Source organism: Serinus canaria, chromosome 4 (assembly GCF_022539315.1).
Source record: "Serinus canaria isolate serCan28SL12 chromosome 4, serCan2020, whole genome shotgun sequence".
Lineage (NCBI taxonomy): Eukaryota > Metazoa > Chordata > Aves > Passeriformes > Fringillidae > Serinus > Serinus canaria.
Window position 1 is genome coordinate 36,611,154 of NC_066317.1, and position 19,962 is coordinate 36,631,115.

Consider the following 19,962-nt stretch of genomic DNA (forward strand, 5'->3'; position numbering starts at 1 on the left):
AAAGCACAGCCACAGCTCCACGTCCAATGCTCATGCACAGGTTGTTTTTTCCATCTTCTTGAAGCATCAACAACTGTCTGGATGTTTTTCTAACCTAAAGTAGCTTGCAAAGTCTGTATGTCCCAGCAAGAATGCCAAGATGTAAAATCACATAAATCTCCAAATTCAGTAATCTATTAGATCCTCATCAGATATGACTTGAGTAGGAGGAGCAGCTGGTAACATTCTTTGGCTGTTATTATTTCCTTGGACTAAAAGGAAAGTAAAACAAAGTAAGGGTTTTTCAGTCCCCTTCCCAACTAGAAGGTGACAGAAAAGGCCTATGGACATTCTGAGCTGAGTTCAGACTCTGGAGATTAAAGTCAGGAATAATTTTGCTCCTCAAACACAGTCTCAGCCTTAATCCAGAGTACAAACAATTTTTCTCAATCTGCTGAGAATTCTCTGCATTTTCCCAGCCTGCTTGAGAGTGAAGGCAGCCCAAGGCTTATAAACAGAAAGCAATTGTGCAGCAAACCTGTGCCAAGTATAATTTTTGTCACATCCATGAGATTTTGGAGTTATAGACCCTCAAGCCAGTAGGCTGAAGGCCTTTTCCCATTTTGACTCTATCCTTTCACCCTTCTACCCAATGTTATGATACATTTCACCCTCTGCATCACCTTGAGTCCATTTTCCAATCTGCCTATTTAATTACAGACTGCATTGCAGCATGACTTTCTCTCCCTTTGCTCTGCAAGGGTGCCTGTAGAGCCAAGTCAGGTTGGGATACCTGCATGGATGAAACAGAGAGGAAGGAAAAAAAGCATCCTTCAGAGCTGATAAAAGATATACTTGTTATTCAAGTGCACTGCAACAATCAGAAGCCTTAAGTGCACTACAAGTCTCTCAGTACTTCAGGATGCCTACCAATAAATTTGTATTCCCAGCATGGCAATTACAAAGAGGCTCTGAGTAGCTAGACCCTGTCAAGATGGATTCTACAGAAAATTCTAGCTTACATATTTTACTTAGATTCTGAGAATTTCAAAACTAGAATAATTGTGGCTATTTCTTTGTCAAGTAGCAAGAGAGCCCAACCTTCAACCATATAATGTTGAATACCATATCAGTACTAACACTGATAAACTCTTGTGAAATTTCTTTTCAGCTGAGGGATATTGTCCAAGATTTTTTGGAAAATACTGACGTAACGAGCTAAAATGACCATAAATAAAAGTTTCTTTAGGTCAGGAAATCTTAGCCCAAACAGTGAAAAACATGAGGGCAAAAGATGCTCTGCATATTAAAAGTGATGAATAAATGCAATCACACAGTATCATTGCACTCAAATGGTTACTTGGAAGATAAGGAAACGGGTTCTTAAATTCTTGAATATTGCTTCATTCTAAAACTGTCAATACTGGAAATCATCAAAGGTATTTTAAGAATAGGAATATATTTTAAGAATATAGCTAACATATAGCTATATTTTACATGGTAAATTCACAGTTCCTTTATGTACAACATATGAATTCACTCCTGTTTACTACTTTCATTGACTATTTTAACATTTCAATTTTTTATTTTATATCATATGATCATGAATTTCAAGCTTGACTTCCTTAATTTCTTTTTTTGTTTCACTCTAAACCTTGTGATATCAATATTAAATGAAATTATGATCACTCTTTCAAAAAAAAATCTTAAGCCTCTTGCAATTATTCAAAGCTCCCTTTTACACACTTGGACTATGGAAAAAATAATTACAGGAAAATACAGCACAGGCAATAGGAGTCCTAATCACTTCTAACAGAGTTTATTCCTCATTGTTGAAAACTTAAATACCTCCTAAGTACTTCTCTATACAAAGCCTTACAATTATATTTTGTCCTTAATATCTTAGAACAGGAGAATAATTCTGTCACTTGTGTTCCTCTATTTCCTCCTATTTCAGCTATCTATAGACTCCTTACACATAAAGTTATATGTAAAGTTTACTCCTCCCCCTCCTTTCATTCCCTGGTTCCCCATAGTAAACAATTAACCTTTAGTATCCAGTTACCTCGTGACAGGACAGCAAAAGTCAGGGTAAGTCAAGCCTTAAACACTTGCATAAAACAAATAGGGCAGATAAACAAGAAATGGTATTTTAGATCAGCTGATAAGAGAGCAGAAAGAACGAAAATAGCCTCAGTACCCTTGTGTTAACCCATGCAAGACAATAAAGTCCCACTAACAAAAGCATGCATTTACATTACAGCTAGGAAAAAAAAAAAACCCACAAAGAACCAAAAATCAGTTTTAGAGCTAGACCATCATAAATTGGGTCAGCTTAGCATATTTCAGTACCGGTTTCTGAAATGGCTGCTATACTAACCTTGGCTGGTCAGAATGCCCCAGCTAGCTTTCCGTTTTGCAGGGCACTCCCCTACACTTTCTAGGCGTCTTTTGGGGAGATCCTGGCTCCTCTGAACAGCAGTGTTTGTTGTCATGATCTGTTTCTCGAGGAAAGCCTGTCTGTCATGGGTGCAGGTACTCTGCTCTGACGAACATCCACAAATGATCTCTACTACCTTTTTTCCTCCCTTCGCTTTTTCACAAAGGATCTTGCTGTACTTACTGTAGAATGGCTACAACACTGAAATCCATTCAGTAACATTTACTAGCTTGGACTAGTGACTACAGAGTGGGGGAAGGGAAGGACTGCTCCAGCATTTTCTATTTTTAAAACAGAGAAAGAATCAGCTTAGCTACAGCATGAGTCTTAACTATTTACACGATTTAAATGGAAAGAAGGTGTTAATTTTTTAATCATTTAACACAAAAAAGGAACAGATTCCTAAAGCATAAGTATTCAAATGTTTTGCTGCTTGAATACCAAGCAGCCTAAAACAGAAAACCAAAATTATTTTATCGGAATGGAAATTCTTTTAATAATAGTAACAACAATTATTACTGCATCAGGTTTTACTCATATGTAATGTGCAGTAAAGAGTGATTTTAGAATTCAGGAGATTCCATGAAACTATGAAAAACTATAGGTTTTCTATGGTTTGTTTCTTGCTTTTGTCCTTTTTTTAAATAGGAGGCAAGTTATCCTACAAATGTCATCAGAAACTAAATCCTGAATAAAAGCATGTTTTGACTAAAAAAAATTATTTTGAAAGTCTGATCCCGTTATGAAAGCAAGGCTGTAGTCTTGTCAGAAGAAGCACAGATCAATATTTTTTAAAAACCGTAACAAAACCAACCAAAGAGTGCTAGAACTTTTTTGTTCATTACTATGTATCAGGCTGACACTATACAACAGAAATCTGCAAAGAGAAGCAATCCATGATAAAACTGCATCACAGTAAAAGACAGTGATTTCTCTGCAATAACATGTAAAATGTTGCCTTTACCTCCCTGGCATTTCCTTGTAGTATTTCGTCATTATGCTCTTCTACAGATCTATAATAGCCACTTGTAAATTTTTAACAAGCAAATCAACATTACTGAGTTTCACTAATACTGCTCTTTTCAGGTACCTGACTAAACTTAATCCCCAAAATTCTGAAATAATGCTCAGATATTTAATGACATTTTCTATATCCCTCTTGGTTTTCTTAAGGAGAATATCAGAGGCAAGATTATAGGTAGATAGGGTGAGGGGAAGAAGAAGGAGCAGTTGCAGATTTCCCTTTGAAATTGCAGCACATGTGAGCTGTCTTACTTGGAATAGTGCTACACCCTTTACAGAACAGAAGCAGGTGGGCTACTGCTCTTCTCACAAGACAGAGCAAAACAGCACTCTCACAGACATTAGGCTGCCTTCAGACAACTGTTTTCCTTGGGTTTTATCTAGCTGAACAAATCAGAATTATCTCCCAGACTGAAATAAACACTTCAACATATTCAATCTCTGCATGTAAATCTGAAACAGAGCTTTCACAAAAGGGCTCATTATAAATGGGACATTATAAATATATCACTTTAATACTAGAATGATGTATTACTTTGTAGTGCTTTCTTCCAAGTAAATAAATACTGGAAGGGGAATTAACAGGAGAGCATACTAGGGATGTGTAACATGTGCCTATGCAGGAAGATACCAGCATTATTCTCCTGTGAGAAATAAACTGGCAGTTTTTCTGCTTGCCATGGCTCTGAGGCTCATCTCAATTTCAAATTTCCATTTGGAATGGAACTCCAGGACTCTCAGGAGAAGGTTGTGAGGATCAGGATCAAGCAAAGCATCTGGGACTGCAGAGCAGGAATTTACAGTGATCTGGCCAGAAAAAAATCTACATTTTTTGTAGGAGTTTTGTGGGTGAGGTTGTCAGCTGAGAATGAATCTGCATCTTTCTACAGGAGTGGTTCAAACCTGGAAGGACTTCATACAAATGCTTCCCACATTGATTCCAGCCTCTATTCTCTCCTACTTGTCGAGCAGGTGTGGCTGGCAGGAGCAAGGAAAGCAGCAGGTACACAGACAGATGCCATGGCTTCAAAGAGGCAGAGCCCCACAGGAGCCAGCATCACCTGCTCTCTCCTGCAGACAACTGCACAGGAGGCAAGGAGCTCCCCATGCAGTGAGAGCACCCCCAAAACCCTACAGCTCCAAAGCATGGCTTATAGGAAAAGTATCTCCGTTACACAGAGATATTCCATAGATGCTTGCCAGCCATTGAGTTACTTTGAATACTCTAGAGAACAATAAAAAAATATGCATTTTTGTGCTTTAAAGAAGGCAAAGCTTATCCAGTTCAGGACTGCAGAAGGAACTTTTCACTAAATTCTGCTAGGCCCAACCATTCAACTTCCAGGAAAAAAACATTTAAAAGTCTTATTCAAACAGTTATAAACAATAACTGTTTATAAAAACAATTCAAAAAAAGCTTAAATAGCATCGAAAATAATCCCAAATTATTTTTCAAATATAGCTGAGATAAGGGAATGAACATAGTTAAAACCATGGAGTAAGGCTGAAGACTGTGTTTCTTTGGTTCCATCTCTGACATGGATTTGCTACATGCTCTTTCTCATTTATGCCCTGGACTACACCAGCTACAAAATAAAAATCAGTATCCTTCAACTTCATTAGGTAACAAAACTATTAACATTCAAAACTACAAAACCACTTGGGCTTAGTCCTGAGATTATGTTCTTCAGATTTTTCTCTATAGAAGACCTTCAAACACTTCCAAAATCTGCCAGAAAACCTTCAGCACAAGTCTAAGTAGATGTCCAAGCATGTAGAAAACACAGTTTAGCATTATTTTTCCTGACTTGGCAAACAAGCAGTTAAGCACAGCATTTAGATTACAGTTACTTATGGAAGCAATGCAGTTACCTTCAAAAAAGTAGCCAGGGGAAGGGGTAGATGCTACAGTCTGAGAGTAAAGAAACCAGAGAACTTTACTGATGGGTTTGGAATTCCGGCCTAAATTAGCATACAAGCTTTAAATAAAGCACTATGTTAAATTTCATTAATAATTAGCTCCGTTCAAATTTAAAACCCAGAGGAAGAAGCGTTGAAGGAAACTCTCAAAATCTTTTTATTCCAGATTTTTGTAAAAGGAAATATGAGTAAAGTTTCAACATTTCCATGTCAGCACATTGCTCTGAGTTTAAAGGGGCAACAGTTCTTAACAGGTGGGAATGAAAATAGAAGTAAATTTTTGTTCCTCCCTTTTAGCAGGGAACTCATTCTATTTTCAAGACTATTTTTAAGGCAACAGGGATGCAATTGTGGTAACACACAAAAAATGTGTTAATAAAACCAACAATAACCAAAACCCCCTTGACCTTTCAACACATGATGCAGTTCAATGCCATACAGTCCAAACTCCTATAACAATAATTTATCTTAGGAAAAATTGCACAAAATCGCACCATTTTCAAATGTCACAGATCAGTATTTTGTGTGCAACCATGTCAAAACAGCAAACTGATGACCCACCTTGCTTCCCAAACTGTTCCGTATTTTCAGGTTACTCTGTTTTCATGCCCAGGATTACTATGGGGTCACAGTGACTGCATGGATCGTGCCACACTAAATTCTGGAACAGGACTAGAAACTGATTCTTCCTGCTCATGTGATCCACACCCTGCAACCATGAAGCTGAAATGACAGACAGGCTCCCTGTGGCTCAATGCCAGTACCCCAGCAGTGGCCTGCTATTTGACATTGCCAAAAACAAAACAGAAGAAATTTTGAACATTCCTCCCTGTAGGAGATGCCAAGATTAAGCAAATTTTAGGAAGCATTGAGGAACTGTGGTTTCTGACAAAACCAGCATCCGACAAGGCCACAGTGGTGGCAACTGTTATTCTGCAGTGCCAGCTCAATTCCAAGGAACATAAATGCACCATAAAAGTACAGGGATAAAGCTCTAGGAGGAGAACAGGAATGGCCTGGAATAACTTTTCATTTATTTGTTAAATAGATTTTTGCATCAAGCCATACTTCATGGCAGGTATGATGGTGATATAAGTCATTAGCAGGCAAGGGAGCTTAGGCATTATCCAGGTCACCAACCAGTCCTCTTGACAAATACCAGAAGGTAGGTAGATAATAATGGTCACTAGTTACTTAAGCACAAAATGACATTTCTTTACACCATTATAAGCACTAAGAAAGTCTATTACATACTCTCAATACAATCTCACCACTGTGTCTTAGCTGGAATCCAAATCAGCAGAAGTAGCAGTAGAAGAAGTAGAAGATTGATGATGATGATGATGATGATAATGATGATGATGATGATGATGTTAGCAACAACATAGCTGTCTGGCTCGTAATGTCCCTACCTCTTCTCCTGAGATTTCTACAGTTGTAACACCTGATGTTCTTGGATGCTGGGAATCATAACTAAAGGTCGAAAAAAGATTTAAACTTCTGATATGACAAAGGCTTTGTCTCAGTCCTCTCAGAAGTCAAATACAGAACAATGACATATTTATTATATTTCTTGGCTTGTTTGCAATGTGTACCTGTCAGACTCTTCATGCAGTAACATAGAATACTTGCTAATATGTAAACCAAACTAAATTACAAAAGTCATGGGGCAGAACCTAAGCAAATCAGTTACCAAGCAGGCCTGAGCTTTAGATATTGACAGAAATACAGACACAGGCATGAAACCAGTAGTCAGCGTAGAAGTGGTAGAGAGTACCCCAGAGAGAATCTTCAGTCAATTATGGTGAAAGAACAGCCATAGAGAGAGCATATCTATTGCCAGAAAGACTCCAGACATGGCAGAGAGTAACATCCACTGGTGCAACAGATGCAGCATGCCACAGAGGATTTATGGCCAGCCAGCCAGCATTGCTGCAGTCCTGAGCAGAGCTCAGTACTCAGGCATGCTATGCAATTCCCCCCAAGCCATCATCGTCTAACTGGCAGAAGTTCACTCGCTGTTTGCCTGCATTGCGAGTGTTTGAGAACATCCCCTACAAGAGAGGAATGCGAATAGCAAAACCCTGCCCATAAAAATCCAGGGGCTGAAGGAAGGAACATCACCTTCAGGGAGCTTTGCTATTTCGGTCTTCCCCTGTTGCCTTATGCCCCACCAATGCAAGAAAGAGCAGTGCACATGGTACAACTGAGTTTGCCCCAAGCCAGTACTGCAGTTTTCTGCATATTTTCTTTAGCACCAGTTCTCTTTATAGCCTTGCAGACAGATTGCTCCAGGATTGCCTTTCAGGCTTATTGCTCAGTCTTATTGCTATGCACCTTTAAAACCCCAGGTTTTACGATAAATCAGAGTTCATAATGTTCACTTTGTGCTTTCATCATTTTATAAGCTTACTCTTCATTTCACACAGAAAAATAAAGAAATCAATTGATGAAGGGCATTTCCACGTGAGTTTAGAGCATACACTCCAAGCAAGCAAATGGGACCTAGGCTGGTGACAAGTTAAGGTCCATATTCAGAAAAAAAATACATTTCAAGGAGGCACACCTGAATGAAACCAACCAAAAATGGAGCTGGTGGACCTCAAGGAGGTCCTCATATACATAGAACAGTAAAATAACCCCACAAACAAATCCATGTGACAGGCTATATCAGTTTCTTTTAGACAGGCAAGCATGCAAACAGACTCCAGCATACATATTCACTAGAGGTTTCTGTGGCCTCAGAAGTTTTCTTTCTGATGAGGGATGTAAAAAACAAAAAACTTGAATTAAAAGTAACATGCTTGCCAAAAGATGTTCTTGCTTTTTGTTGCTGCAAATTAGTCAGGGCTAAGGCCATGCCAATTTAGTTGCATCATATAAGTCTGAGCAAAACCTCTTTAAGGTAGACTAAGTTCTTCAAAAAAGAATGTTCTGGTATTTGTCTAATATGTGGTGTCATTTCCTTCCTTCAAAGAAGCTGCCTTTTTGGAATTATTTTGCATTACAACTCTTCTTTGGCAGTCATTTGTCATCCTAGGCAAAGTTATTTGGCATACAAGAGACAGTGATGAGCTCCATCAAAAAAAAAACCAACCCCTTCTAAAATTTCAAAAAAGAATATTCACACTATCTTAAGCATTTTTACACCATTAGCTTACGTGCTGCAAATGCAAAACAAATGCTAAATGTGGTGCCTTACACCAAGTGGTATGGTGAATAGGTATGCCATACAATATTGCTATCATTGCTAAGTGAATCTCCATTGTATCCAGGAAGCTAAGAGAGGTCTTGTATGGCTTTTATTAATAGAACTGTGATCTCTGTGGAATCCAAGTTGAGAAAATGCCTCATGCCTATCTTCCCTACCTAACAACTGTTGCTGAGTGGCATTATCAATTGCAACTTGTTAGGATAAAATAAATATGAAAACTTTGCTCTAATCATTCACTACAAGCCATCCAAACAGTAGATCTCTAACAGTGAAACACGACATTATTACCTGTTTATGAGCTGTATTTTAAGGAGCATTTTCTTGGGACTACCCAAGTAGTTCTCAGTGTACAAGAAAAAAAGGAACAGAAAACTTCATAGTATTTACCAGTCTCTGGGAGAAGATGGAGTCTCCAGGAGACTGAACTACCACAATCCCTTTGATGGCTTAATTTAGCCTAACTAGTGTACTGAGCTTTCCTACCATGCCTGACCAAGGCAGATACAGCAAAGCTAGGTAGCTTAGAATTGGCTACAGTCATTCAAGAGTAGACTTTCTTAACCTTAGAAGAAACCAGGGCATATTGACCTCTCCCGTTTTGCAAAACTAGAATGTATTTTAAGAAGCATACCACAAACACAATTTCTGCTTTCAAGCAACTTTAACTTAGACACTTATGGAGAATGTGAAATATTATACAATTTTTTGTGAAGAGAGGTGACATAATTAAAAAATACGGTATTTGAGACAAATCATTTTATATTTTCAAAACTACTTAGCTTGTATATTAGACCCCAGGTATCTGTATATGTACATGACTCTTTGCTGTTTATGTTATCCTCTGCAATTTTTTTTTTTCATAAGCAGGTTCTTCTCTATCACTTTCTGCTTGTAGATAATTTTGACAATTACTAAGTATAAGTTTTACTTTTGATAAAATAGACACCTTCTGCCTTATAAAAATGCTTATGAGTGGGAACTATGCCTCCTTCCATAAGGTTATCTTTAGTAACGAAGTATAGCCTCTTTAATACAAACCAAGATCTTACCAGTATTTTTTGGCAGAATTTCTATCTTACAGATCCAAACCATCTGAAAATTGATTAATTCTTTAGATTTGATCCACAAACTTTGAAATCACTAAAACCACAGCACTACTACCTCATCCTAAAGCAACTATACTATAAAACTCATCTGAAGCTCTAACCTAGTGCTCCTATACACAGAGCACTTTCATGATATGACTTGTTAGTTGGCATAGTAGGAAGACTCTAAAAGCTTTTGATCCTCCAGTGTTCATCCAGCAACAGCTGTACAAAAGGCTGATTTATTAACTCTTCACATATCTGGAAATACCATGAGAGAAGAAATGTTACTGTGCAGGTCACTGTCATTACACATAGTTAATTTTCAAGTTAGTTTATTCTTGTGTAACAGTTTGTAGGGCACAGGATTTTAAAATGGAGCAAACATATACTTGTTACGTCTTTACCCATTGAGAAATAAATTAATAAAATCTTGACTTTTGCAAAGTTTCAAATGCAACAAATATGTAAATGTTCACTTCAACACAATAAATAAAGAAACACTAGGCACCACAACCTATTTCCAGCACAGCTCTAGTCCCTGATTGGAAAGCACTTGGCTCCAAACAACTAATCAGTCCCTTTCAAGTCAGTGGGGCAAGTGTATATGAGTATGTGTTTACAAAATTAGTGCCAAAGTTAAAAATAACCCAGTAAATGGCACCTTTATAATAGAATGGATCCCTCTTTTTTTTTTTTTTTTTTTATGGTACTAGTTATAATGACTTCACTGAAAAAAAATTATTCAACTCTAATAGCTTATTGGGACACAGGTCTTCAATTCACTCCAAGCAAACGTAAAAGAATGCAAAGTTCTGTCCTTCATTTGGTGCTATTCAGGCTTTTAATATTGTGAATGATATAATAATGTATTTATTTTTATGCAGGCAGTAGATGACACTAAACTGAAAATGCTACAACTGCTCAGAGGGAAGCAATTCAAAACAGACAAGCAAAACAGAGAAACTGTCTGATACCAAGAGAGCATGAAATTAGCTGAAGTCGAGTACAAAGTACTGTATGTAGAGAGAGGAAAAGGCAAATGCACAATACAGTGACTTTGTTTTAACATGTTTGTTTTTACAGGCTAGAGCCTCTATCCATAACACTTTACTGCTGAGGGGGCAGCATCATACCAGGAGGTATTACATAGGGTGCCATATACATGGCACATGACATAAGTGTTCCACTTGTATACAACTAATAGTTCCCCGGTTACACTCATAAAGTCTCAGCTGGAGCACTCTGTTTAACATGGGAAATTAGACCTCAGTAAAGGTGTCTGTAAACTATATATGAACTGGCATAAATCCAAGGGAGAGCAACTGCAATAACTCCAGGTGCTAGAAAATAAGACTTTGGAGGACAGACTAAGTTAAATACTTTTTACTTTATTCTAGAAAAGAGAAAAACAGTAGAAGTAAGAAAAGACATGATAATAGTTCCTTAAATTGATTACTTCTCATACACAGAGAAAAACAATCATATTTCATGAATTTGGTTAGCAGAAATAAAGATTTAGGTCATCCTTGGAGGAAGTGGGAAGCAGTTCAGTGATGAGAACAGAAAACCTGCAATTGGTTGCATAAGGATGCTGCAGAAATCACTACTACTAAGCATTTATAAACCAGGTTAGCCAAACATTTACCAGATAACTCATGTATATTTGATCCTAGAGCATTCAATTTACCTCTGAATGTACCTTTGAGCTATACACAGGAAAAGTTTTACTCAGACATCATTTCCATAAACAAATGAAAGTGCCCTATAATTAGTAGAGCCTTCACATGCACTTTTTTGTTCTTAGCTGATGCTGAACACTGATCTAGTTCCTGTATTTCAGTGTCACATAAACAGTATAATAATTTCTAATTAATGACTATGACATTATCCAGCCATTCCTATACACTTGAGATCCAAAGGATAAATGGAGTGTAGATTGCTAACTATTGAAACTGAAAATATTCCTGAAATATTGAGGAACAAAATATGACCCATTTCACCACTAACATTTAGCAACAAGACCACACAAAGCAGATGACACAGGCAAAGCTGTCTCCTTATATTTACTAAAGAAAAAGTGACAAAATAAAGCAAGTCTGCCTTGAAATGCATGATCCTTGGGCTTCAGTTCCTAAACTGGCCTCTATACCTTCAGTTTGACAAAAAGAGTTCCACCAAAAACTACCTCTCTGCACCTGAAACACCCTCAACTACACAGACTTCATAAAAGAAAGACTTATTTTAACTCAAGGGGCCAGTTTAGAAAGTATGAAATAATGCCTGTGCCTAGTAGTACATTATTTACAAAGGTTCTTTTTTCTTCAAAATTACAGCACTCTGTCCTAGCCAAGCCATTATAACAGCAATAAGTAATCTTTTGTTATTAAAAGCAAACCTAAAATACCATTCCTAACAGAATTTTGAGAGTATGTAATCAGGTTAAAACTAGAAAATAAAAAGAAACATTTCCTCTAATTTGAATTACTTATTGAAACTCTGTAAACTTCAATTAGCTAATGATAGCTGCTGGGCTAATTATCTATCTTGGTGGTCCTTTGTGCTGCGTTTTTTCTGCCAAGGTTTCTCTACTACTTGAGAAAAAACACAGAATGGATCATTAATTAGGAGGATACTCAGTATTTAATTTTACAATGCATGTTTCAAGCAGTTTCATGCTTCATGTCACTTATTCTACATCTTTTAGGTATCACTTTTAGCAGGATATTTTGTTACATGTATTACATGAAACTGAGGCATCCCTGTGTTTCACCAACACCAAAAAATCAAATCCCACAACACACTGTGAGTTCAGACACCGGCATGCCTCCTTCCACAGACTCAGAACTAAAGTATAGAAAAGATAAGATAAAATATAAAATAATGATCCTGAGGAGGAATTATTTGCATACCTAAGAGCAAGGATGGCTGCTGTTAGTCACAACAAACAGATGAATAGTAGATTCTGTAACACTACCTGAACATGTGCTTACAACTGTTACAAATCCAGAACCAACCACTGCAAGCTGGACAGCGAAAAATGGAGGCACACTGATGCTGAACTTAAGCACAAAATAGTTGCAATAATAATTTTCTTTTAATAAAACAAGCAGAAAACTAGAAAATTTATCATGTGTTTGATCCATAAATCAATAAAAAAACCTCTGCTACCTGACCAAAACAGGAACCTGCAAGAGTCATAGATTTTCACCTTTTGCATTGGCCAGCTACTAGAATGCTTAGTAATATTAATGCTTAAAATTTCTTTAGGTATGAGATGAGACTTTTGACAAATGCCTGAATTACAGATTCCTGTATTTAGCAACAGGTAACACCTTAAACACTATTTTACTCTCCAGCCTGATGCGTGTTATTCCTTTCACTCCAGTTTCTCCTAAGTCTCTTTGCTTCTGTGCCCAGCTTGTGTGTTGGTCTTCCTATAAAGAGCTGCCTTAGAGCTAGCAAGCAGCTTCTGGCAAAAACTTCTTGACTTCAAGTAAGGCCTTCCCCATTCTCTGCAAGTATTCCTGTCTGTGCTCTTCCTATCCTTCTGTAGTGAACATATACATACACACCCACACCCTCCCATATCTGTATCTTCACACACATTCACACACAAACACACACATGCACAGTAGTTCAAGTGGTGCCATTAACAGGCTCAGAAGCAAAAACCCTGTGTTTCAGAGCTTGTGCAGAAAACACATGATATAAATCCATCTCAAGTAAATCTTCTGCAAAGTAAGCTAATTCCTACTTTAGGATTTAAGCCTTTCTTTCTGGATTGCAAATTTTAACACCCCTGCAAAAAATGTCTAGCTTTAGTCCCAGCATTGAAGACTGAAAAAATCTTTCGAGTTTGAAACTGTTTCTGGCTTATTTCTATAGTTTCTCCCTTTACGTTTAACTTGGGCCATGTCTTCACATTTGTGGTACCTAGGGACAAGTGGTAAAGGCAGTAAGAGGTAAGACAAGTCTTACTGTTCCATTGTCTAACAGCTTGATGCCATCCCAGAATACAAGGAAAAATAAGAAAGACAAATGAGGTAGCAGGGATCCCAAGCTGAACAAAATCAGGGCTCAGTCATGTGCCAGCATGCCACAATTTAGAAGAAAAAGTGCTGAAAAAGAATTGAATGAAAATGGTACCTCACTACAGATGAGCTTGGGGTAACAGTTCTGCCAAAGTTCTACTTGCATGAAGAGAAAACGGAATTTTCACAAGAGCTTTCAACCCAGCAAGATCTGAAGGGTTTCCACACACACGCCCAAAAGTTGGCCCTGACAAAGTCTTACTAAGGTTCCTGCTATGTGCCAAGAGACAACTTATTCAAGGTATATGAGGACCATTTCTCTCAAAAAAATTACTACATGAAAATTTTACCCTAATCAAGACATAATTTTCAGGAATATTTCGACAAGTTTCACTAGAGTGGTGCAAAATAATCACATGCCAAACATGGAAAATTTCAATTATGCATGGTAATCTGGGGAACATTAGGATCAATTGGGAAAATAGTCCCAGATTGGGAAGTATTTGGCAACCTTATTTGTACACAGCCATCTTAAATCTAGGCCTCTCTCCAAAAAGAAAACTAGCTGTGGTATTTGAGTTTTTTTCTGAACTTAATATTAATTAAAAAAAATAAATTAAAAAATGAAAAAAACAGCTCACACAATCTAACAACACTCCTACAGATAATTTTGGTTATAAAAAGCACAGCAACAAGTACAGAAAAAAACCCCCACTCACACAAATCATTTGGAAAAATGAATGTAAATGAGGCTAGCAGATAAGTAATTACCTGAAAAACAGTAATCCCCAAACAGTAAAGATAACAGAGTATATACAAATATACCTTGTCCTTGAGGAACTCCATAAAATTCAGCAGCTATCCTTGCTGCTTCCTTACGGTTTCCTTTCACAATGTAGAAATGACTAAGTATAGCAAGGCTGATCTTCACAAAAAGTTTAAAACAAAAAAGTGAAAGTATAGTAAAGTAGACATTGGATAACTGCTGTGCAAAAGGGCGACTTTCTTCTATGACAGTCATTGCTGCAGCAAAACCTCTGTCAGTGTTTGGGTCGGGCTCTCAAATGTGTTGATAAGATCATATGGCTCCAGCCATGCACTCTTGGGAACAACTGGTCCCGAGGAAAGAAAATATCAGCTGGTCATGATGCCTGCTGCTCAAAATATGACGATTATTTATACTGTACATAGTACTGAGTTCACTACCGCACTTGCTAGCCCGGTGATATTCATGTGGGACAGCAGGTTCCAAGATCCTGGATTGTACTTGTTCCACTTAAAAGGTCTGTTGCATTCCAAATTCTGCATTTCTAATTCATTTATTTACATGTTTAAAACGCATTTTCAAAAGTATTATTATAAACTCCTGAAATTCATGTACTAAACCACGTAACTCAGATAACCTGTTTTTGCTAAAATATGTTCTCCTGCTGCTTAAGTACAATTGCTCTTTTCTGATATTTCATTTTATGTCAGACTAATAGTCTTTCCTTAAAAAACTAGAATCATATCAGTAAATAATTGAAGTACATATTAATAAATAAACAGAGATTTATTATATACCAGCTTTGACAGTCTCATTATTTTGCTCAGGCTGAATGAAAGCACCTAGTATACAAAGACTTTAGCACTATACAAAAAACAGTATTCAGAGTAGGTGATACGAGTCAAACATCTAGGTATTTTTATCCGTAAGACCTGGACCATCTAAAATTACATTAATTAAAATGCAATGGTGAAGTTTCAACATGGAAAATTTCTAACAGTTATGATATGTATTTCACTGTGCTGCATCATATGACATGACAACCTTTATTTGTTGGCCAGTTTTAGAGAGGGTAATCTAAATTCCTCCAATTTTTTAAGAATTAATTTGCTTTTATACCATAAAGCCATTACTCACCATCATCAGCAGTCACTCACAAGTTGTTCCATTAGTGTGAGTAATTGCTCAGTAAATTGCTGAGTTGCAACATGATACAAACTGAGGAGCTGCATGACAGAACCAGATTTCTAAGTGAACTATAATCCTAAAATAAAGAATCATGGCAGCACAAGAAAGGGTCCTACTGGTCCTACTCTAAACTTTTATACTTCCTTTTAAATTAAAAAAACAGTGTCTTGAATTATAACTCAAAATGCTCTACCCAAAGTAATCCTAAACCTTTCTATTCTACCCTGGATTCTTGTTTGGTGATTAGAAAAAAACAAAAACATTTTAGAATGTTGGCAGCTGTCCATTAGGATAAAAGGGTATGATCCAAATGTCACTGCATCCACAGATCACCCTGACTTCAATGAACAGAATAGCAGATATTAAGCACTATAATACAAAGCCACATTTCTGAAAGGAAATTGGAAATAGTAAGGCACCTCTTATCATCTGACTCTCTGAGTAATTTATTAGAGTAAGAAGCTATAATGTTTTCTGGAAACTAAATTCAAAAAAACCCATACAAATGAAGAAAAGACAATGATAAGTTAAAATGTTCTTGGAAATTATTAACATTTTTGACAGACAGGAAGTGAATTGTGCTTATCTTGAGAGAAACAGGCAATAGGTATTTTTCTTTGAAAAAATTTAATCCACTTAAAAGTCAATCATAACTAGAAAAGGCAATTAAAAAAGAGCTTACACTGTAAACTAGATTAGTTAGTAAAAAAAACACACCAATTTTTACCAAATTTCATTTATAGACATTTTCTCATGCAGCCAGAATAGGAACTGCTTTCCTCATACCATTCTTAGAAGCGGGAATGAGTACTTAAAATGCCAAATGAAAATCCCTTTTTATATTTGGTACATTGTTATCTGACACTGAATTGAGGTGTCATGTTTTCCACAAGTATAAAAGGCATTATGATCTGAGCTACCACTGCCAAGTTCTGTTTCAATCATTAATAGAAATGGTATTTTCCTTAGTAACACACCCAATACTGGAACTTCTTACTTCTCCCATATTTGTACCAGTATTACTAAGCTTAACTTGATCAGTCCATAGGATTCTCCAGCCATCTTATGGACCCATTTCACAAATTTACCATGCAGTACAAGGAAAAGCCATAATTATGTTACAGAAAGCTTTTTCTTCCTTACAGTGTTCTACCTGACCCTTTTTCCCTTTTTTCATGTTATGCCATCTAGGACCTGCTTCCTCATCTGGACTTCTCCCATATTTTGTTAATGAACAAAATAATCTTTCCTTTTAGAGGGAAAACTCCAAACAGCAATTACCATAAATAACAGCAGGAGCTAACAGAATTCATCTTCCCCTTACAATACTGTTTCATGCTTCTTATAACTGCAGTAGCTAAATCACAAAATAAATCAATTTTAGATCGTTTTTTTCAAGTTATTTTTTTCTGCCGAGGTTCAAAAAAAAGCAAATTTAAAACTACAACAACAAGGCTAATATGCATTTAGTATTTTGTAAGTGATGTTTCAAATAACCTCACAAATTTGTAAAACCACTTTTAGGAACAAGATGAAAATTGAACAGGAAGGTTATTCCTGTATCAAAACCTGCCTTGCGTCATTTCAAAAATTTCCTTCATCAGTAATAAACTAAATAAGGATGAAATACTACATGAAATCATGAGTTTTGAGAATTCTAGTTCACACATACTCATCAGAAACTGGCAAAATTAGTCTTATAATATTTCCTCTTTTTTTAGAGCTCTGTAACTCTTATGTGCCAGCTTAGCTGGAAACTCTCCCAGCTGCACAGAAACAAGTCTATCCTAATCTAAGGGTTCTAAAGGGCTACAGAAATTACCATTACAGCTTTTTGGCAAAGCCATGCTATGAGGCACCCAGTCATGAAAACTGAGCAGCTGCTTAGAAGTTAACGCCCACAGGGCATTTTGGGAGAACCAACAAGGTGAATGCTGAGATCTGAACACAGAATAGCTGAGAGGAAGCCCATGCAGACTGGGAAAAACAGAAACACAAAGCTACAGCTATTGTAATGGAAATCAGAAAATAGAAGCATAGGTAAATAAATGAAGGATCTGGCAGCCAATGAGATGACATGAAGGACTGTAAAAAATTGGGATGTAAGTGTCCCACATTTTCTACTGCATGGCAATATCTTGCAGCACTTCAGAATCATGAGAGGTTCCAAATGGAAATGCACCATATGTAGCAAATGTACAACACTATAATGATATCAAAACACTTAAAAAGAGCAGTGGCTTAATCTGGATATTCGCATTTCCCATGTAGTTTTGACTTTTGGGAATGAAATTTCTTGGCTTTATTTCCTCACTAGTAAAATAGGGACTATTCTGAAGATAACTTCCTTGCTGTTAAAAAACCACTCAGATATCCTGGTGAAAAGAGTAACTAACTAGGTATTTAATAATTTTTATTTTAATACAAAATTCAGATAACAAACCTAAATAAAATGAAATATTGACTGTTCATTCACTTAATGTCAACAGAAGAGATGGGATGTAAAATTATTTTAGCATTTAGGGCTTCATCATAGCACACAAGAAAATGGCAACAAGCTACATTGCAGATTAACAATATTTGTCTTTTAATTTTGTTTAAGAAGACAGTAATACTGTGGCAGACAAGGATACCCTTACCTTGACAAACTAGCACATTTCCAGCAAATAAGAACAATGTAATGATTCCTCTGATATGCTTCCCCACTTCTGGCAATTAACTATTTTAATTTTAAAACCACTTAAGAAACTTCAAATGCTGGAATTTATGGTCTTAGAGTTCCCTGTTAATGTAGCTTGGTCAGCTATCATTTCTCAAGAATATAATCTGTAGAATCAAGATAGCAATACTGCTGCTTATAATGACTATAAAGTGGTTCATTTCAAACTGCAGAGCTCAGACAAAGTAACCTGGCCTTTAATGCTTTGCTGTGTAGCAGCCAAGTGCAGAAAGAAAGTATCTAGCAGTGGCACCTGTTTGTGCTAATTCAAACTGTCCAAAATCTAGTGTACAATTTACCCTCAACCAAACAAAGTATTTTTTAGAAAAACAAAACAAACAAACAGAAAACAAAAAGGAAACAAAACAAACAAAACAAAAAACAAAGGGGGGAAAAAACCCTCAAACAACAAGCCTACAAAACCTATGCTCTATCATCTATGATTAATTGCCTAACCACAGTCACACACTATTTTATTCTGGCAATTTTACATCTATGCTTTAGAAGACTGGTGTGTCTAATTTTCAGTAAGGTAAGATACACAAGAAAATTAACACAACTGATAGAATATTTAGTCTTTGAAGGCATTTTTTTTTAACATCAAAGACTATAAAACCCTTAGAATATGATTTCTTTTTAGCACATGCTGTGTTGTTACATTTGGAAAACATACTTCCTTCTATTTATATTTTTAAACTAATATATTTAAACTAAATGATAGAAGATGTAAAAGAGTGATTATATTCACAGCACAAATTCCATTACAGTTAGTCTTAACAGTTTTCTTCTGTTTTTTGGAGATGCATCTAAATCTCTGAAAGTGAAAATGTTTATTTTAAAAATGAGATAAAGATGAAATACACTACAGGGAATTATTAGTATGACACTTCACCTGCATGTCTTCCTCCACAAATAAGACAGCTAAATACACACTGCAAGGTGATAGTCATCCTGGTTCTGAAAGTTCTGTCCAGTAGCAGGTATAACAGAAGATATTAAGATAACAGGCAGAGGAACAGGAACTCTTAGATACTTTGAAGAATTGATTATTTTATACCTTATAGGCAACCAACCAGGAAAAATTTATGAAGTAATGCCCTTGAAACAAGGAGTTTAAAAAAAATATACCAGTAAGTAATCAAGTATTAGTGCTGAATTTCTGATGTAAACATAAAATTCTTCACGAAGGACTCAAAAGAAGAGAAGCATGAGCTGCTGAAAAGGAAATGTCTATGAAAAATTACCTCCTTAGTGACCAGCTGACTTGTATTTTAATGAGTGTATGAGACATTAATCTTCAAAATTTTACCTACTTACCTAAAGCTACTGAATGTTATGTCATTTCCTCCTTAATCTGTGTTCAGCAATTTTTTTCTACTATTTTACATTCAAAGCATATGAACTGGAGAAATCTAGACTCAAAGTAACTATTTTAAAATTTATTTCCTCATTATTCAAAAAGTTACCTTAACATTGGATTGAAGACAAAAAAAAAAAAAAAAGGCATACATACCATAAAACAATCTTCAAAAAGTCTTAAATGTTCTCATTAATATCATTCTTAAGTTAAGGATATGATGCATTTATGCTAAGG

At 36.3% G+C, this 19,962-nt stretch overlaps 1 protein-coding gene across 6 annotated transcripts in view; it reads right to left on the reverse strand.

Annotated features, from left to right (window-relative positions):
- Positions 1-19,962, reverse strand: part of ASB5 (ankyrin repeat and SOCS box containing 5) — a 40,235-nt gene that overhangs the window by 13,432 nt on the left and 6,841 nt on the right. The window contains exon 1 of one of the 6 annotated variants that reach the window (XM_009101053.4): positions 14,521-14,742. The exons of 3 other annotated variants lie outside the window; for them this stretch is intronic. In XM_009101053.4, coding sequence (XP_009099301.1) covers positions 14,521-14,716 — 196 coding nt within the window. In that variant the 5' untranslated portion in view covers positions 14,717-14,742. Of the gene's footprint in view, positions 1-2,359; positions 2,673-14,520; positions 14,743-19,962 lie in introns of those variants that run through there. 2 more of the 6 variants (XM_030239366.2, XM_018926620.3) reach the window with 2 other exon arrangements.